Below are 21,998 nucleotides of genomic sequence, written 5' to 3'. Positions count from 1 at the left end.
CCATTGATAATTTTGGCAGTTAGGATTTGAATATTGTTTTGTTTTAAAATAATTAATTGACCCTACATTCAGATTTTTGTTTTATATTCGTATGCTGAAAGTTTTACAAAAGAAAAAAAATGTTTTACAAATTACTTGTTTTCATTTAAAATTTTTTCTAAACTTTTTGGGGAGATATATTATGGTTTTGAGTAGCTAAAAATATGCAGGTCGACAATCCCCATTTCAAACTCCAATATTTACATCTAGATGGGTAACTCAACGTCAAAATTGTGAACACAACATCATATCCATGATACACAATTTTGATGATGAACCAAACCTCAACAAACAATAAAAATGGCTTAGATTCATATGCTATTTGTATGTGTCAGAGTTACTCACGGTCATGTGGAAGATGCAAGCTATCCGGACAGCACATCGGATACCATCCAGACATAGGGTGGCTATCTCCGGATCATCACAATCCTGCAGACCGACACTGAAGGCTGCCAGGAACGGGGTCCACGCCAGCCTGAACATGGGCTTGACATGCTCCAGATGCTTAGCGGAGGTGAATGGTGCCTACAGTCAACAAAGGACTATGATTGATGAGACGGATCTTCGTAATATTGCCAACATTACAACAAGCATAAGGTTTATCTCAAACCTAGTAATCATGTTTATTAATGCAAACTTGAAATTATTTTATTGTACTCGACTAAAAGGGGTTTTAGAAAAATTAGGAGTATGTGAGATGGAGTTTGTGAGGAAGAGTGAAATTAGACTTAGATGGTTTGGAGGAGTCAGAAAACATGTGAAAAGAGTTACGGGAGTACTGACATAGCTAAGGGCTTTTGATTTTTTTGATTCTTAATCCTAGTACAAGTTGGTTTCAAACAGAAGGATATCTACTAATATCTAATTAACTATTAAGAGGGGTGGGAAAAAATATAAACTGAAGGGAAAGAGACGCTATTATGAGTCAAACAAGGTGAAATAATAGGAGGGACTAAGATATCGCGAGAGATGTAGTTGAAACAGTTTCAGGGGGGGGAGTAGAAAAAGTGAACTAAAATTGATTGGGAAAGAGAGAAGTTTGTGATGAGAAGAGTTGGAGTTGAGGGTGATGAAAGGAGGCATAAAGAAGATCTAGAAGAAGGGGGATAAATGAAATGGAGGGGGATCTGGAGATTAGAAGAGTAAGATGGTTGGTAGTTTAGGAGAAACTGTGGGGAGATAGAGGATGAAGATGCCTGGTCATCATCCACACTCGGGAACGTTCACAGCACAACCAATGAGGATATGTAAGGACTATGATTGAAATGTGTGGAGGAGTTTACCTTTTAATAAGTGACAGACAACAGGCAAATTAATTATATTGTAAATAAATGAAAGACTTAACAAGGAAGTTGAAAGGAAAAAGTGTTGTCATAAGCACTGGGGTAACAGATAGCAAATAAACATCTAAGAAAGTTAATCTGAAATTATTTACATTATACTTGACAAATAAATACTAAATAGTTCAATTTTTTACCTGCACATGACTAACAGACTCCATCAGGTTTTTGGCTGCTGTAGAAATCACTTCCATTTCCATGTTCCAAAGAAGTCTTCTTTTCTTTTCACTAGATATCACTGGTAAAGATAAGATGATTTAGTTACAGAAACGTGTATTGTTTGATCAGGAATAATATAATTAAAGGTCATACTCCCAAGATTTAACTAAGATTAATCAAGGTAAATTATTTAGAGGGAAAAGGGCTTGGCTTATGAATACATAAAGGAAGAGGAAACATAGACTATTTCGGTATCTAACTTAACGTTAACAATTTGGATTTAGACCTCAGAACCATGCAAATTAGTGGTTAGTCTGGGAAAAAGACGAGGAGAATTGGGGTGTGATGTTTTTAGGAAGGCTAGCACCCTTGTAAATGCCCTTTTTAAATACATGGCTTATGAGTTCTTCGCACTGCACGGTGATAATAGAATAAGGTATACACGAGGTAAGGAAAAACACCCTTGAGGCTATGGCAAGGGACAAACACCTGCCTCAGACACAGCTAAAAGGCAGGATGCTGCTTCAACACGTTCTAAAAAAGCTTTTCTTCTTGTGTTAAGTAGGACTATTTTTTCATTAAGTTAAGCCTGCGATCCCAACAATTCCTTAAACACGGGTGCAAAAAAGACCACTATGTAGTCGAAATTTAGGATTTCTGTCTACACTCACCTTGCTTGCCAGGCTTGCTAGTAGCCTTCATTTTGATCTCATGTCCAGCTATCTCGTCGTATATCTGGGACAAATACTCCTCTGGAAGGTCCTGATTGTCAGATATACCTCGATTCAGGCGAATGTATTGCTCCTTGGTCATCTTGTTCTTTACCTGAGGAGAGTGCAAATCTGTGGTCAACATGATCACAGAGTACGCTAGCACGTAGGCAGTGTCAGCACTTGCAAACAGTCCATTGCTGAAAGAAAAATACATTATTGTACAATTTTATTACTCCTAGCTCAAATTATTGAGTAACATCATCATCATAATTTATTCAGCAAATACAGTCTCAACAGTGTGCTCATGACCCTCTTCTCCTACCTTAGTATATTATCAGTGTTTGCCATTAACATGAAACAAGTCTATATCTATCATAAAAGTTGGCTACTGGAATGGTGTTTAAAGCTTGATTTATTACTCAGTGCACATTGACAACAAATTTAGGTACTCGTGACTGTTACACAACATGTGACAGCAGGGGATATGTTGATGACAGGAAATAGGTTCATGAAATCCTCTTAAATCCAATATCAATCTCTTAACGTTGTCTTAATAGTTGTCTTTCACATGCTGTAGTTTTTTTCATACATTGCTATGGCATGTATAGTAGGTATGTGAAAAGATTATGCTATGAAATGAGAGTTGTAAGGCTATAGTGGTTTGGTCAGGTAAAAAGGATGGATGAAGAAAGAGTAGCAAAACGCTTTATAAATAAAGGAATTGATTGAAACTATCACAAGTAACGAACGTGCATTTCCCATTATGTATGAGAAGGGAAATCTCGTCTCAAAATTTTATGAGAAATAAAAAATCCTGTCTCTTCTTGTCTCAAACTAAAAATCCAATCTCGTCCATCCTTACTACTAAATAGATTATGAAATTGACAATGCATGTCTCACAATGCACACAGTTCCATAATAATTAAACGCTTAAAAAATATGTTGGAAAAAGAAAAAATCACTAATTCATTACAACCTTAAAAACGAATGTATATATCGCAACTAAGATCTAACAAACAATTACAAAGATAATACACTCACTTTGGATTGCATTCACAATATCTGCTTGCAAATTTTTCCATCAGCCGATCAATTTTTTGTGCTTCCCCTGGCAGTCGAAACCCTTCTAAGAAATACCTCAGTGCCGACACCATGTCTTTGCCGGCAAACTGCAGTTGGTCAACGTAAGCATACATGACCTGCAATATTTACAATATAAAATTAATTTTACAGAAAATTTGGTTACTCCCATACTAAAGATGATCTTTTACTAATTTACTAATGATGTAAAATAGGGCACACGAGCCCGTGTTTAAGGAATTGTTGTAGGGATTGCAGGCTTGACTGAATGAAATAAATAGTTCTATTTGGCACAAGAAGCAATAGCTGTACAATATAAGGAATAATTAATATATTTCACCGTTGATGACAGCATTTTCAACCATTAAAAGTTTGAGTTTGAAAGAAAAATGTTTTCAAGTTAAATGGTCTTCTAAGCTTTTGTCACAGTGATAAACAAAATAAATTCATAAAAATGATAATAAAACAATATAGTTAATACTAATGATAATAATGATAAGGATAAGGATGATAAGATATAAATACTAATAAAAATAACTCTTGACAAACTATATCTACTTCATTCTGTTTTTAACAATGCGAATGCTTTTAAATTATTCAATCTATTTGGTAAATTAACAAGGTGACATCCCACAACCTGGACAATTTTAGTAAAACCTCTTGTTCTTTAAGGATATCTATTATTTACTCTAGGTAGAATAACAATATGTTTTCAGACCATTAACCATTTAATCTTTTCATTCTAAACTTATCTGTAAAAAAATAATCTATTATTGATAACTATATCACTTCATTTCCACAAGCATTTTAATATTTGTGTTAAAAAGGGTAAAATACATGAATCACAGTGAATGTCAGTATTTTACCTCTTTACTAAAATCTTCATTTTCGCCCAAAAAGTCGCCGATGCCAGTTTTATCTAATCTGTCGTCGATGTGCAGCCACTCAGCAACCTCAGAAGCTGTGGTTCCCAACAGACCTTGCTCCTGCAGAAAACTGATCCCCTTCTTGGGTTTCCGGTTGAACCTACAACACCAAGATGTAATGTCAACCCAATCTTTTACAAAAACAATCTTGGCATTTATAACAATTATTAGTTTTCAATGTTCACAGAGTCTATCAACTATAAAATAGGCTTTTTTAATTCTGTGGGTTTAAAGTCGAGTTATTTAGAAGAACTTGGATGGTTCAAATACTAAGTAATCGGTAATTTATTTCTAACATCCAAGCATTTGAAAAAATAGGTTTGGTAATAAAGGGCTTGAAAATTGTGTTAATTACATGGCATTACATGGACTTACATCAGTAAAATAAAAGGTTCATAACTCTGATAATTTTTAGCAAGAGTCATGAGGATTTCTATGTGGTTAACTCAAACAAACAATTTGAAAACAGCACTTGTACGGTATCGAGAAGTTAACTGTGAATGATCAACTGACGGATAGGCTGGAAGCTTCCAAGACTGGAAAGCGACTAACCAATATAATAGTGTGAAAAGGCGTTGCCAAGGATAGTGTCCCTCACCATCCTTGGCAACGCATTTCCTTGCCAGCCTATCCGTCAGTTGGTCATTCACAACTTCTTGATACTGTACAAGTGCAGTTTTCAAGTCCCTGTAAGGGGAGGAGAAGGCAAGGCAATGACCAGACACATTGTTACATATTATTAGGCCTCATGTCAACACCGCATGCTGTTACAATGCCAGTTTTCGGTGCATTGAATATATTGATTCTATGTCGTCGTACATTAATTTTAAGGCAAATTTAAATTTTCCAAATAAAAATTTGAATTAATAAATTATATTGAAAATAATTTATAAATAAAAATATTTTTTAAACATACCACAGTTTCAAACGCACTAAAAAGTAGAAAATAATTTATAAATATGTGGAGGGAATAAATACTTGTAAGATTTAAAACAAAAAACATGGGGCGCATGAAATAGCTAATTTACAAATACCCCCTCTGTATTATTATCTATTGCTTGCCCCCAAGGTTTTTTGTTTTAAATCTTACAATTATTTATTCTCTCCACATATTTATAAATTATTTTCTACTTTTTAGTGCATTTAAAAACGTGGTATTTTTAAAAAGTATTTTTATTTATAAATTATTTTCTACTTTTCAGTCTTTTGTGTAAATATGTTAAATCTATTTAATATGGCCTGTTAATACATGGGCCTACCTAACCAAAAACTTATCATCTGTAATCAGATGTTTAATCGTTACTTTGAAATGTTTGTTTTATTTAGAACTAGCTGTAACCCGCGGGCTTTGCCCCGTTTAACATCTTAATTTTCAAGATTATCTCGTTCGCATGGCTCAATCACGTCCTGGTTGAAGTTTGTTCGCTACGCTCACTCACCTTTAGGTTGGAGCTCGTTCGCTACGCTCACTCACCTTTAGGTTGGAACTCGTTCGCTACGCTCACTCACCTTTAGGTTGGAGCTCGTTCGCTGCGCTCACTTGCCTTCAGGTTAGCTCGTTCGCTACGCTAACTCGCCTCCAGGTTGAAGTTCGTTCGCTACGCTCACTCACCTTTTGGTTGCAAATTAGCTGTTGTCATAAATGTAAAAGAAATAATAGTGCTGCACCCTGTTGGTAATCCTTGTAACTTTAATGCTATTGAACATCATAGAACAGAACCAACTTGTTAAATTGAAACAGCTGTTAAGATTCAATAATTCCATTTCTCATAAGGTTAACATGGGAAACTCCAGAGCCACTGGGGCGGAGCCCAAAAGGATTTTTGAAATAAGAATATGCCTATATGTTAATCGGGAATGTGAGCTATCATCATGCCAAATTTCAGCCCAATCCGACCAGTATTTTTCGAGTTTACTTTTCCCATACACACATACACACATACAGCAACCACCTCTTTTTTATAATAGTATAGATCTCTTGGGAGCAGGACCTGTACCTCTTAACCACTGCTCTTCAAACTGTCGAATTTAAGTATTTACAGCTGACTTCAATAAATTGATATATTTGACTATTTAAATTCTTCCAAAATGTAAACATTGAAACTTTGGGAGCCCATGGGGCTTATCCCAAGGGAAATATGAAAATAAAATAATTTAATATTGCATTGTCATCCATTTGTGGGCTATGTTTCAAGTTTCAAGTCTCTAGCTCATCGGGAAGTTAGAGTAAAATCGATTGCGAAATTTGTACCGGACAAGAAAGTGAGCTGATAAAAATGTTTTAATAGACTTGTGGTTGAGGACTGAGACAAAGATTTGCACAAAATTCTTGAAATAAGGAAACTCTAAATAAAAACATTCAGCTGCATATTTTTACTACTTTGACCGCTTGACTACACTGTTGTGAATTATGTAAATTAAATATGTGAGTGGCACAAAAACTCTTCCCCAACCACTGTCGTTTTTGTTATTTTGTACAATAATCTTAAAACTAATTGTTGTTGTATTAATTTGGTATCACATGTGTCTAGTATTGTTGCCATCCCAATTCCAACAATGTTTACCACACTCACATGTCTATCCCAGTCTCCCAGACTTCCTTCTGGTGTTTCAACACCTGCAGCTGATGAGGCGTGTCTGGGGCCTCTTTGTTGCCGCTGCTAGCAGAGTTGAGAGAAGTGGCACTACCATACGACCGCAGCGACTCCTTGGGCGTCGACGGAGGAATCAATTCTGACGTCTCACTGTCCCTCACGTTACGTTCCGCTCCTGAAATGTAATAATCATTTAGACATTTGGAGCACACCAGATAGAATATCTTTTAAATTAAGACTGATGCGTAAAGAAGAGGTGGTGTGGTGAGAACATGAGGAAGATGGAGGTGGAAGAAGAAATTTTGCATTTGATGCAAATTGTTGGTGAGGCAAAAAAAAATTATAATTCGAGAGGCCACACAAGTAAGTATTATCTAAAGCACTCTTGCCACAGATAGATCTTTCAGAAAATTCACAGTGTCAGTGGTTTTAAAGGGAAATTAAAAATGTATTTGTTTAAAAGAAAAGCTTCACATAGAATTTCTAAGTGTATAGACAGCATATATTGTGCGCTTGTTTGAAACATGTTTATATTTTTATAATAGTGATAGGTTCTCTAGCATTTGCGTACAATACTAGATTTGTTTAACCATTGTATTCTAGAACAGTGAAGCTACAGTAAAACCATTGACTTAACCTGAATTATTTTGTGACGAGTCTTATTTCTCAGAATGGGTAATGAAAAGTAAGAATTTATTTGTAACACATGAGATTCTGTATAAAATTTTTTTAAATATATATATATATTTTACCAGATTTTTTTTACAAACAAAATTTATTTATTTAATATAAATTATTATAATAGAAATTTTACAAAAAAGAGTAGAGGACTGTAAAATTAGAAATTAACAATTAATTTTTAAACAAAAAAATTTGGAATCCCAGCTCCATCTTCAAATTCTCTCGCTGACCGCCATTTCTTTCTTGTTCTCCTCAAACACATACTGGTTGACAGTACGAAATAAGCAGTTTCCATCTTTTTCAACCTTGAAGATTGTAAAATATTGTGCAGGTATCATTCTTGGTTACTTCTGTTTATAGGTTAGGATAAAATATTTCTTTCATTTTTATCCATATTCTTCTTAAAGATAAAGTAATTTACATAATTCAAATTTAGGAATACTGTAGTATGTTTAGTAAAATAAAAACATACCATAGAGCTAATAACAAACTGATAATAAACACATTTCTTAAAATAATTTATAGTGAAAAAATTGCAATGTTTTGTTTATCACAGTACAGATGTATATATATTTGAGTTTTATGATTCTGGATTAGGTTTTCAAGGATTTGGATTTAGATTCGAGAACTCCTATATTTTACCACCCAAAATTGAATAAAATGGTTGAATGAGAAAAACTGGATGGTAGATAAAGATGAAAAAAGGTGAAAAGTGAAAAAAGTGTTACTGATTTAGTACTGGCAAAGACAAATTTTATTCACTAGTCACTAATCTATGTACTAACCAAGGTTAGTTTGAGAGTTAGGATTGACGTAGACGTCTCTGCTCCACTCCACCATACACTTGAGTATAGACACTAGACACTCTAGACCCTTGATCCTCATGGACTTCTCTTGGTTGGGAGTTGCGCCCAGCTCCAGGGCTTGACGACCCTGAGCTATCTTGGACAGGTCGTTCACCAATCTATCAACAGAGATACACCATCAATTTGAGTAAAGTCCTACTAGTGCGCTCACGAGCTCCAACCTAAATGTGAGTGAGCGTAGCAAACGAACTTCAACCAGGACGTGATTGAGCCATGCGAACGAGCTCATCTTGAAAATTAAGAAGTTAAACGGGGCAAAGCCCGCGGGTACAGCTAGTAAAGAACTAAAGCTAAAATTGAAAATTTGTCGAAGGGAGACAATAAATCAGATTACAAAAAAAGGGTTCTGCTAAACATTTTAAATCTATTTTTCAACGCCAGTGGCATTTTTTCAAGAGTGTACTTAACCTTTTTATATTTTGTGTGGATAAAACAAGAATTGGACGTTTTCTTCTGGTGGCAATCATTAATATGCTAACCACTAGCTTTGACTGTGGATGGAACTTAACATTCTATTACTATACTAAAGTAATTTTTGGAATTAAAATTACCATTAGATCGAACCACTGACAGATGCTGATGACTATTACTGATTTCTTTAGAAAACGCCAACTCAAAACTGCAAACTATACTAGGTGAAACCCGTCGATTTCGAGCAAAATCATTTAACTATCAATGGAGAGTGAATAACTCGATTTTTAGAGTATTTTGAGTTGTTCGTGATTCATCAGCGTGCTTTAAGCACGTACGATCTTAATAATCAATAACGCAAATGAAAGCTGGTACTGTATTTTACTGAAGGTTCTTGAAGGGTAATGTAATTAGAACTGGTGAAATACATCTCTAACTGAATTAAGAATTTGGAAAACAAATTGAATTTATGTGTTTTGGTTGAGCAGTACAGTAGATAAATCTATGATGATGCTTGATGGCAAATCTGTGCGTGCATACCTTTAATTTAAGACCAAAATTGTGAAAATTGGTAGAGTAGAAGAGCCAAACCGACTTGGAAAAGAATAACCAATAATTTTTAATTATCTTTTATGTTACTTCAACTATTAAAGTAGATAAAACTAAGTGATAGAATAGATTACCATGTAGAATACTCTGAGTAGCTCATCCAACTATATAATTTTTTTATAAAATATTTTCTACAGCTGGACCATATAGATGGAATGTTTACTTCAGCGTCCAAAACCAATGCCAATAGGTTAACAACACACAAAATAACTAGCCTATTATTTTAACCTGTACAAGTCTCTTTACCTTTCAAACAGATTGGCGGCGGCCAGGTCACAGTCGTAGTTGACGTACATGTCTACAACACTCTGTGCGTCTGCACAGATCCTAGTCAACGCTTGGATGACCATCCACTTGTGCTCAAATGAGGAACTAGATGTCTCCAAGATACTGAGGAAGATCTCCTTGAAGAACACCTGGAGATATGTGTGAGTCAAGAGCATTGTTGCATTTACACTTAGGCTTGGTTAGTAAATTACAAAAATTGTGTTTTTTTACTATTCATATTTGGAGTATACCTGATATGGTTACTAACCTGATAATTTATCGGATTCAAATTTAGATAACTAGAAAATGTAGCAGGGATACAGTATAATAAATCTTTATATTTACTAAACACACGTGTTTCCGGTAACAGTGATCCAATCATTACTTTCCTATTTTCAGGCTCCTTAATATCAAACATATAAAATTTTTTGATAGTTTTTTCACTGGTCTTTTGACGTTCAACATATCAAAGCTCCACTGTATAAAATTGAGTTCTGTTACTGCTGTAAACCAACCTCGATCTGCATCTTGAGGTGCATTTTGAAGCGCGACAGCAACGCCAAGAAGATGGCCAGAGACAGTTCAAACACCTCTGGCACGGAGGAGACTCCGTTCTTGCTGAGCGCCACACACAGATACTGCTTGATGGCCGTCACAAACATGATGTTGGCTCGGAACACTGGACCAGCTGACTGGAGGATCGATAACAACAAGTGGAGTGAGAGAATCTTGGAGCGCAACTCGTGCGACCTATCAACAACGGTTAGAACTGGAATATTGTTATCACTTTTATAGAACCAGGATTGTGTGACATGGCAAATAATGAGTAAAGCATATTTTGTCAGACTATCCTTGGCAAGTATAAGTTAATCTTGCTACGTATATGTTTCGGAGGTCATTTAGAACAACTCTGCATTAATCACGCTATAAAAGGGATCCACCTCTTAAAAGGTGATGTCAGAATAATAAGTTAAACATAAAAACAGTTTGCACATGACAAAAAAAAAGGAAAAACATCACTGATAGGTACATTGCCACGGGCAGTGATGGAAGACTGAAATATTTTACTGGCAAGAAACAATTCAAGGCAATTAACATTGCTATTGTGCCACAGAGAATTTAGTCAACCCAGATATTTTGAATCTTAAACTCGAACCCTAAGTATCCTTGCTCAAATTAAGAGTACAAGATAAATTTCTAGATGATAAACTTATAAGTCATTATTTGACTTTGAATCTGAACTAAATTATAAGTGATTTCCAAAGCTCCTAAGACCATAACCACATCAAAATTTGTACGATTGGCCAAGTCCAAAATCATCTCATGTGATGACATCAATGTCATATGTAGTCATTTTCCACCACTGCAATATTCCCATTCTAAAAAATGCCAATTAACTTATTGTTTCAAATTACCCTCCCTACTTAACAAATAAATGGGTTGTAAAAGTGTGGGAAAAAGTAACTACTTATCTACTTAAATATATGACTTGAGATTTGATTCTTGAATCCAACAGATCTTATTGGATTTAAATATTTCCTACAACAGATTACCGATTTTATAATCAGATTTCACTACTTAGCTAATCACATTAGTTACAGCCTCACACTGAAGGGAAAAAATGCCTCCACCCAGCAACAGTTTACATATTTGTCACACAATATTATATTCATCCATTTACTTTACATACTTATGTTTTTTTATTAGATTACCTACAACTTAATAAAAATACACTTAGTTTGAATTGATTGACAACTCTTTACAAATATTCAGAATTGTTTATCCATCATCATAAAAATGAATAATTAAGGGTTAATAAGTCTCTTTAGGTACTTAACAAACAAACGCAATAAACATTAGGGTTAGGGTTAAAAACATTTGTCATAAAACTAATTCAAGTTCCTAAAATGGCATATATAATTTGTGTGAAAAATAGTTTTGGTAACATAGGCTGTTTCAATCAAAATACAATTAACATTTTAGCTAGGCGTAACCAAACAGTGCAGTAGTGCAAAATGTAATCAGTTATCGTTATTGAGTTTAATGATAAATATGCAATCAACAAACACTGATAATGAAATAATCCAGCAACTAGATAGGCTACATCCCATCACACATGGGTACTTATGGTAAAACAAGCACTCACGTGTGTTAGTGAGTGACTGTACAACTATGCAAACATACCCCTGCTGCAGCAAACCTACAGACTAACCTAATTTCTATTTGCTTGATTGGATTCTTTCAAGTAAACGTTATAATGTTTTTTGAACCCAGTGACAAGACCTGTATTGGTTTTGACTTTGTATGCTGGTGTGTAGCCTACTTTATTAAAGATTTTTCCTATTTTTTCTGTTGTTTTATCGGTGTATTTGATTGCTAAGTATTTTTGATTTTGGTTTTCCGGGTTTGACTGATTTGAAGGTTCATTTTGTGTATTGGATTTAATTTTCTTTCGGGTTTTGCAGATCATAGTTTCTACGATTGTTGGATTGTAACCGTTTGATGCTATTGTTTTTATAATTTCCTTTTCTTTTTCATACTCTTTTTGGTCAAGATTGTAGTTGAGAAGTCTATATGTTAGTGATCTAAAAGCTGCCATTTTTTGGTTGTAAGGATGGTTGGATTCTGCTGGTATAACTAGATCTGTTTGTATTGGTTTCCTGAAAATTCCAATTTTAACTGTTTGGTTTTGGGTTTTAGTGACTGTTATGTCAAGAAAGCTTATAGAATGGTTTAGTTCAGTTTCCATTTTAAATTTGATGCTATTGTGTGTTTTGTTGACGTGTGTTAAGAAATTATTTGCCTGTCTTTGGTTAGCATTTAGTACGATGAAGGCATCATCAACATACCGAGCATAAAATTTGATTTTGTTGAAATAGGGGTTTTTATCTGATAATATATGTTGCTCCTCGAAATTTTGCATAAATAGCTCCGTCGGTATGTTGTCGGCTAAACAAACAGAACTTTCAGCAAAAGATTCAAAGAACACAACACTCAACATCATACCAACCCCAGCTCAATAATAGCTAAACACCTGAAAGAAAATCATGGCCACAAAATTATTTATCCTGAGTCATTACAGATCCTCCACAAAACCAACTCCAAATCTACTGCAATAGAAAGTTACGAAATTTATAAGCAAATTAACACTAACCCTGACACCCTCCTAAATAAGAAAGAGGACTACCATAATTCCATTTTGTTTAACCTCATTCAAAACATAGAGGAAACCCAACGATCTGACAACAGCGCACTAAAATGGCAACAGCGCAAAAGTGAAAGCGACCATCCCTTACAAACAATGACTACCCCTGATCATAACACTGTCACTGTCAACCACTCAGATCCAGTACAAGTCCATCACGTCAACAGTGCGGAACGAAATGTACCCCGCCGCTCGTGTCGCCGCCGGGCAACCGCGACCGCGAATGTGACCGATTAGTGATTGGAAAATATATTGTAAATATGTACATAGTAACAGTAGTGTTTAAGAAGATACTCTATGAAGATGCCGCACTGAGTGGCGAAATGCGCATCGAGTGTTAATCGAGTGTTAACTACAAGACCTTCAGGCAAAATATGTAAATAATTACTGTATAAACTTTATAACCAAACCAAACTGAAAATAATACTTCTTGTTGTAAACTATGGGACTTATGTTCTGTCAGATCAACTATCACAGTAACAGCATTTAAGGTAGAAAATAGGATGTTTAGCACACTCCGTGAGTTAATCATTCAAGTTCTATTTCAATGGAAAAATTGGCTACAGCTAGACCTTATAGATCGAATGACTACTTCACTATTCAACATTCAATGGCACTACTTAACAAGATTTAGCCTTCAAACGACTTACTTGGGGTCCGGCTGACCTTCCGAGAGTGGTTTCATGGAGAGTTTGCACAAAGCTCGGAACACGAGGAAAGCATCCTTCTGTAGAATATGAGTGAACTGAGGAGACGACTTGCTGTCTCCGTCATTGCTAACGTCTACACTCTCCTGCAAAACATTTGGGGGTGTCAATAAAATAAATATTGCAAATTAACAAATAATCACAAAACATAATTGTAAATTAATTAGGCCTACTCAAAATTTAAATAAAAAAAATAATAAATAGTTCATTTTTAAAACTTGTTAATCCAGACGTATTCAGGACTTTGGCAATGCCAGACTATTGAAAATGTAGGATTACTGAACGTCTCTAAAAATAGCTGTTATTGTGAGATTAACAGAAATATTGCTATGTATAAAGTGTTAAAAGGAAATTTCATATCTTTATTAATCATTAAATAACATGTTTTACTGAAGATTTTGTCAATTTATAATCATATCCATAGTTATAACTCAACACTACAACTAGACCTGCAGCATGGATGACATTAAACAATTATTATACATTAAACATGACATAAATTGCTGACCGATGGGCCATTATTCCGTTTTTTATAAAGCTATCTCTTATTTTAAAATATAAAATGGTAAAAAATTGAAAAAATAAAGCACTTTAATTTTTTTAAAGCAAAGTTATTTTCTAATGTAAGCGGAATCAACACAAAAACTCAAGGCTTTGGTACCAACCATAATAGTCAGTAGTAAGTACACAGGAGAAATCTATCATCTGCCGGACATCCATGTTTATTTCTCAGTATAGTTTTGTTGTCATGAACAAGTATCATTAATTTTTAAAACATAATGAGTGATTACTTGTGTGTTAACTAAAGATGATTCACTCAATAAATTCCAACAAAGGTGCAGTCCCAAGGTGTCCTAAGAAGAGGGAGCCTACCACAAAGTGATAACAAATTGTTACACATATGTTTATATACTTCCATCTCACATGGACCCACCTGTGAAGGCACTCTTGTTAGAGAAACACCGTTAGCTTCTTGGTTGGCAGAATCACCACTTTCTGATCCTGTTCTGGCTTTCTCCTCACAGCCTGCAAGAGAAACAGGAGATTAGGAATATTTCAACCTACTTCAGTCAAACCTTCCTATAATGAATCTGGAAAGGCAACAGAATAAATTTGTTTTATCAAGTGATAAGTTATATAACGAGACAAGTAAGTCTATGTACTTAAGAGAACAGATTGGGTGGTTTAGACATTGAAGTTCTTCACCCGGAAAGAAACAATGGGGTTGATCTTCTTCTCAGTTAATAAATATCACAATCTCAGGCTTGCTTGCAGAGCGAGATACCGTGATGGGTTGCATGACTTGGATCCGTTCTGGCTCTTAATGTGCTCAAGGTCTGACTGTGATGCTTTTTAAACAGCAACTAGTTTTAAGCACTAGATACCATGTAAGCTCGTGATGGTAACACACCTATGACTACAGCGTCGACCACACTGTTCAGTAGACTCTGTACAACCTCCTGACTGCTCGGCTCAGTGGTGGAGGGTAGTGGAGGAGTGGGGGTAACTGACGGCAACTCCAGCGATTCAACCACCTCTGGTGTGTCTTTCATTCGACTGACCTCGTCCGCCTGTCACAAAACAATAATTATTCAGCAATGTTTCAAATGATGATTGTGAGATCCAAGAATTTTTAATCTTTAAATTCTACGAACAGTTTTTAGAACATACAAAGGAAAATTGATTCACAATATTAGTTTTAAGATTGTATCTACTATCAAATTTAAGTGCCTACGCCAAAATTACAATAACTCTATATTGATTGATAATGAGAAATTTCAACCTCAAGAAAACAATCTTCTGAAATTGAACATTCCTTCTTGTCAACTTTAAGACTTTAATTGATTTTAAAAATGGTTTAAACGAGAATTGCAGCAATATTGTGGTACATTTTAGCCACTGCAGAAACACCCATGAGTGTTTTTTTTAATCTTTGCAACACTGTAATTCTATTGTCTCCAGCAAAGAAGGTGACATGGATGATTTCCTATGATTGTGATTTCTTACTACACACAACATTAAAATTAAATGCACTATAAGGGGATGCTGTTAGGGGACGAAGTACTCCTAGCCCTAGGGTATTGATGACTAATCCAAATTATCCGGTCATCGACATTCATGTAGTCAGCTGGACATTCTGATGTCCCTACAGAGCTACTCTAAGATATCGACTTTACAGAGCTATTCACTTTAGTTTTGGGAGGACAAACTATTTATTGTGTATACATATGTCCCACCTCAACAAACTGGGACACTAGGCTCCTACCCAGAACTGTTTTACACATTATAGTACTTCAGGCTTGATCTAGATGGTCGCCGCATTATGAATAAGATAAAATCCATTTGCGGGATTCAAACCCAGGACCTTGGGGAACAAAGTCATGTGCTCTCCAGCACAGCTCGCTCACACACTAAGACACTCACAGCTTGGCTCTCCATCCTAGCGAAGATGACGTTGAGCATCTGTGTGAGTGTGGCGCGTGCAGTCGTCTGGTTGATAAGGTTCTTGCTGGCTAGGTAGATGTTGTAGACGGTCCTCACTGCTAGCAGCACTGTGCCCTCGTGTACTTCCACATGCTGACTCGTCACTACGGTCAACAAGGCCTGTGACATACAAGCCATCAGTCAGTCATCTCATATACTTGATAATCCAACCTAAACCGGCCAATGCAACGTTGGATAGCATGGAAAATACCTAATTATTAAATTGGTAAATTTTACCCCGGTGTCAAACCTATTTGGCAACTAATGTTGTTATATGTTACTTCTAATGACCTAAGATATTTTTAGGTTTTTTTCATTGAAACAGCTACCATTTTCGGTTTCCAAGCCATCATCACGAATGACATAAAAATAACCAACAAAGAAAATAAAATAAATTCTAAATCTTGCCAACATACCTTGATGATCTGGAGTTGTACTCCCTCGTCAGTCTGAGGTCCTGAGAAGCAGTTACACACAGTCTCTACGATCCTGTCTATCAGCAACTTGCCAGGAGAGTTAGGGTCTGGCACATTCCCAGTCAGGTGTCCGTACGCTATCAGTTTCTGCAAACCATCATTACTTACTTTTAAATCACTTTTAACCTCTTTAAAATCCACGATCTTGTATACGTGGCGTAGGCCTAGTCCCGCTACCAGGTCACACGGACGGGATTTCAGACATTGTTCGGTTTTAGTGGTCCTTGACTTCGCAGACCAACTATAACTAAAATATTATAAAAAAAGGTACTTTCATTTTAAAGGGAACATTTATTATTATCAATGATTGTTTTTCGATATATCAATATTTTTATTTCGATCCAATATCAACAAATTGAAACAAATCAGCTGATAACCACGATAAATAAATATTGTTCAGTATCAACAAACAATTAAAAATATATATTTCAATTAACTGTTCTAAAATAACCTAACCTAACTAACCAAACTTGCTGTAACATTTCAAAATTTCGTTTGATAATTCCCCACATGCCTTTTCTGTTTTCAAATGGAATTTTGAAATGGTACAAGTTTGGTTAGTTATGTTAAGTTAGTTTAGAACAGTTTAGTTTCTTAATCCAAATAGGTAATAGCCTATTATTTTTGCCTAAACAAGATCAGTTGTCAATTTGTAATTTAAATGTGTTTGAATAAGTTATATTGAAACAGAAGTAATAGCCTATGAATCGTAAAGGGACAACAAAATATCTATATATAGAAAAAAAGTCATCAATAATAATTAATGTTCCCTTTAACAGGAAAGTACCAAACAAATTATATAGCCTAATAATAATAATAAAAAAAAATAAATATACTATAACTAAAATATATACAATTATACCTATGGCATTTTCAATTTATGACTTAATGTTACGATAATTAGCAATTACAATAAAATGTCTGAGCTTTCCACAGAGTTTTGAGCCTACTTTCAAACTGAGTTGATATAATTTTTGGCTACCGGTACCTAACAATAACATGTTAAATTTCAACTTCACTGACCTGAAGACAATCCAGAGCAGTAACGACAATCCTTGCCGTCTTGCTTTGACTTGCCAGTTCAAACGGCGTGAAATACTTCTCTGCTGTGATGTTACTGCTTGTTTCATCTTTAGGTAGTGGGAGAGCAGAGGACGAAGAAGTGTTGTTTACCTGCTCCTCTTTCAGCTCTGCATGTATTTCATCTGTAGGGAAATACTTGGTTAGTAACCCTGGTTGATTACTTAACCTTGTTGGATTTTTAGAAACCAGAGTAGAAAGTAGGGAACATTAAGGCATTTTTTTTTTTTTTTTTTTTTTTTTTTGTGATGAATATGTTGGCATATCCCTGGGTAGGCCTATTGCCTTCATTAGCATACCTAAGAAATAACCTTATCTCCTCCCTCGAGGTCGATGACTAGCTAGCTCTTGATGGATAGACAATGTCATAAAAACACTAAAATTTATAAATATACATCATTGCAACATTAAAGCGACAGGTTGGACGCATACTGGAAAAAATCATCTAGGGAGATGCTTTACCAGTCGCCACTCTTTCAGCTGGTTTTCCATCCCAGGGTCAAAGTTTTCTCCAGTCCAAAGGCAATAATTGTCTACAGTGTAGGCCTACATAGGCCTAGTGCAGTCCATAGGGCAAGACTATGGTACCATTAGATATATAGGCTACAGTATATTACTGTGGCAGTAAGTTAGTCACAAGGCCTACCTGACAAAAATCATGGAGTGAAATGGTTGGATAGCAAAGATATAAAAACATTAGAAAGTTTAAGCATATATAACTTAATTCTTTTAATACCATTCATGGATAATAACAATAAAACTTTATAAAAGGCATAGGCTTATATTATAGACTTACTGCACTTTTTTTTGTAAAAAAAATCTTTTGTTCTATCTCTAGGCCTGTACAAACTAAATTATAAATTAACTTATTTATAGGTTAGGACTACTACAAAATCAGACATTGGTAAATAAAAAACTTACTGCAGCTTCAAAAGTAAAAATTTAGTACCTAGCTTAACAGGACTGCCAGTACCATTATAGATTAGCGCCATACAAAGCCAACACACCAGTCATATTTCAAGATAAAGATGAGTAAAGAACAGTATTTGAATGATTGGGGTGACAGCTTTGGTACCGTACCACTTTTTATCATTGCACCCCCAATTGTACAGATTGTAATCATCGCTATGGATTTAAAAATCTAATATAATATACAGTAGGCTAATAAGTAAGTTAAGGAAATGTTTTGTGTGCTCCGAAACAAATATCAGGTAGCACTAAAATGCATCAGACGTACACAGAAATTAACGTACATTATTACCGTACAGACATTAACGTACATCAGACATCGCCCTACATTAAGTCAACCCTCTCTGCTGATGGTCTATCACGCCCTCTTCCACAGCCATGTGTCATACGGCCTTGTTCTATGGGGCCATTCTACAGCAGCCCATGAGATCCTACTGCTCCAGAAGAAAGCCATGAGGATAGTGTCATCTGCTGGCTACAAGGAGCACTGCCGCCCTATATTCATCCGTGATAGGGTGCTCACTGTATTCAGCCAGTATATCCTCGACATCCTTGTACTTCTCAAGGACAAGGTGGGACTCTTTGGCAGGAGGGAGGAGGTCCACACCCACAATACCCGCAGAGCCCTAGACCTCGACATGCCTCGGTGCCGACTTGCACAGACGATGAGGAGTTACCCGCGTTCGGCAATTAGGGTTTTCAACACCTTGCCCAAGCGAGTGCGTGACATGGACCTGCCAGACTCTAAGAGTGCGATTTGCGATGGACTGCTGAATAGGCCATTGTACGCCTTGCAAGAGTTGGACAACGAACCCCTTTTTGTAACGTGACACGTCCGCCACGAAAAGTATATATAGATATTTTTTATAGTGTTTAGTAAATATGTAAATAGAAATAAAACATGACGCAATCTATCCGACATGTCGGTCAACGATGTAGAAGACAAGTAGGTATCAAGTATCAAGTATCACAGTCAGAAGGAGTTGTTTAAATGCTTTTTATGCATAGTAATGTGGGTGTAAGTTAACAAAAGTAGACTATAATCATCTGTATTGTTCTTACTGTAACAGGACTTGGCAATAGATCGAGCACGAGTGTAACTGAATTTTAAACTAATTTAGGTACCGGTATCCTATACATGTGCGTTGTGCGCCTAAGTACTTCTTATAATTTTTTTTTGTACACTTCCGTATCTGTCAAAAACAACCAAATGAAAAATTATTTGATAACTTAGTACTTGCATACATAGGTACTTGTATACTTGAACATCTAGGTCTATCGATTAAGTATTTCATTCAATACACCAATTGCTATTTTAAATTCATTCGGTTGTTTTTGATAACAGATACGGAAGTCTACTAATTTTTTATTTAGGGGCCTATATAAAATGTAAAAAAGGGTAATTTTTATAAATAATGTAGCCTAGGCTACTATGAATAAGTTAAGTGCCTTGGATAAATTAAAACTTAGGCCAAAGTAACTTATTGACAACATAAATTTTAGTATATGAGAACATCTCTCTTACATTAGGGTTTCTTTCACCTGAAACTGTCAAAAGCAAAAAAAGTCGTAATATACTCAAAACAGCATCCACTGAATTGTAGAAGGCCTACGCCAATAGATTCTACCTAATAAGTTATAGCATTTGGGCTAGGCCTAGTCTCACACTTTTGTAACTTATATTTTTGTCATAATTTGATGGCAACTCTGGCATACCCTACTTATAGGGAAGGATCTACATGTTTTTTGCAGCAAAAGGGCTAGCATAAGGCCTAACTTACCGTACCTACCACATCTAGGCTAACTTGTCCGGCGACTAGACAGCCTAGATTTGATGTGATTTAGACCTTAATCTAAAATGGACCTAGAGTGTTATTTTAAATTTTATGTCTGGGACATGTTTTACTAACAGATTCACACACATAGCCAACCTAACTTACAATTACATAGACCCAAGTTTTGCTAAATACCTACTAGGCCTATGCCTTTGTAACACTGTGCAATTAAGAGCTAAGACAACGTTTAAAAGTATACCAGCAATTTGCTTGTGAAATACATATTAAAATAATTATTACCTAATGCCACCTCACAAGCCTTTTTAAGTTGGGAGTGGTATGACCGCTTAATTTCCTTATCACTTAAAATCTTCTCTAATGCACGAACTATGAACATTTCTTTAGTTTTTGAGTTTCTTTTCATTGTTAGCATATATAAAGCATAATTAAAATTACAATGAGTAATTTTCCACACGGTTTACACAGAATTTACGACTCATAACAAACAAAAGTCGATAAATTGGTATGGTATAATAATCCTTGACTGGAGTCGAGACACAGACCAGACACAAGACAGAAGACAGACAGACAGACAGGCAAGACGATGTAAGAAGAAGAAGAAGAACAAAAACAACTTCTACGTTGGAGAGGGCACACGAATAGGATTATGCATGCTGCGGTGAAGCCAGCTTTAACAGAACACTTGTAGATTGGCTAAAAGCCGCAGCTATAACATGGGAGAGAGGTTAGGGTTCACTTACACTACAAATCATAGACACTATGAGCCTTCAAATATGAGGTTCTTAAAACACATGGCTCACTTACTCTACAGATCATAGTCTATAAGAGCCTCGTAAATAATATTGAAGGTTCACTTACTCTACAGATCATAGTGCCTATGAGCCAAGCGGATGAATTATTTTTTAATTCAGGAATAAAGACGGTTCGCTTACAATGCAGTTCATTTAGCTACACGTCACGCGGTTTTCAGCATCAGCGCATCGTTGCAGGCGCTTATGGTCAACCAATACCACCGTTTTGCCGTTTTCTGCTTTCTCTATGTGTTTAATCTAAGTGAATTTGTCTATATTAAAAGAGATTTATATATATTTAATTAATAGTCATGAAGATTATAATTGAAAATAATCCTTAGTTGTATTTATGATTAGAAAGTTTTTATAATACAGCATGAACAGTCTTTTGGAACTTTTATTTTAAACAGAGCAGACAACAAAATGCATTATGCAGGTATGTAATAATTATTATACATATCTAATATATAAAATTCTCGTGTCACAGTGTTTGTCTGCAAACTCCTCCGGAACGACTTCACCGATCGTTATGAAATTTGGTGTGTAAATTCTGTAGGTATGCGAATCGAAAGTAAACTATTTCCCGTTTCGAAATTCTTAAAAGGGCTCCGCCCCAGTGGCTCTGGAGTTTCCCATGTTAACCTTATGAGAAATGGAATTAATGAATCTTAACAGCTGTTTCAATTAAACAAGTTGGTTCTGTTCTATGATGTCCAATAGCATTAAAGTTACAAGGATTACCAACAGGGTGCAGCACTATTATTTCTTTTACATTTATGACAACAGCTAATTTGCAACCAAAAGG

At 35.5% G+C, this 21,998-nt stretch overlaps 1 protein-coding gene across 2 annotated transcripts in view; it reads right to left on the bottom strand.

Annotated features, from left to right (window-relative positions):
• The window catches only part of LOC129002443 (brefeldin A-inhibited guanine nucleotide-exchange protein 1-like), a 53,323-nt gene extending 32,417 nt beyond the window's left edge, over positions 1–20,906 (bottom strand). For both annotated transcript variants that reach the window (XM_054430244.1, XM_054430245.1), the window contains exons 1-16: positions 20,682–20,906; positions 17,581–17,762; positions 16,498–16,644; positions 16,022–16,201; positions 15,009–15,168; positions 14,532–14,623; positions 13,541–13,683; positions 10,201–10,435; positions 9,665–9,834; positions 8,318–8,496; positions 6,831–7,026; positions 4,198–4,357; positions 3,293–3,450; positions 2,210–2,448; positions 1,517–1,617; positions 385–564 (exon numbers count right to left, since the gene is read on the bottom strand). In XM_054430244.1, coding sequence (XP_054286219.1) covers positions 385–564; positions 1,517–1,617; positions 2,210–2,448; positions 3,293–3,450; positions 4,198–4,357; positions 6,831–7,026; positions 8,318–8,496; positions 9,665–9,834; positions 10,201–10,435; positions 13,541–13,683; positions 14,532–14,623; positions 15,009–15,168; positions 16,022–16,201; positions 16,498–16,644; positions 17,581–17,762; positions 20,682–20,814 — 2,655 coding nt within the window. In that variant the 5' untranslated portion in view covers positions 20,815–20,906. The remainder of the gene's footprint in view (positions 1–384; positions 565–1,516; positions 1,618–2,209; positions 2,449–3,292; positions 3,451–4,197; positions 4,358–6,830; positions 7,027–8,317; positions 8,497–9,664; positions 9,835–10,200; positions 10,436–13,540; positions 13,684–14,531; positions 14,624–15,008; positions 15,169–16,021; positions 16,202–16,497; positions 16,645–17,580; positions 17,763–20,681) is intronic.
• Positions 20,907–21,998: the final 1,092 nt, after the last annotated feature.

The sequence above is a fragment of the Macrosteles quadrilineatus genome, unplaced genomic scaffold (genome assembly GCF_028750875.1).
Source record: "Macrosteles quadrilineatus isolate MER2022 unplaced genomic scaffold, UCM_ALF_1.0 Scaffold_9__3_contigs__length_116548681, whole genome shotgun sequence".
Classification (NCBI taxonomy): Eukaryota; Metazoa; Arthropoda; class Insecta; order Hemiptera; family Cicadellidae; genus Macrosteles; species Macrosteles quadrilineatus.
Note: the sequence above shows the minus strand (reverse complement) of the source record. Positions and strands in the feature narration are given on the sequence as shown.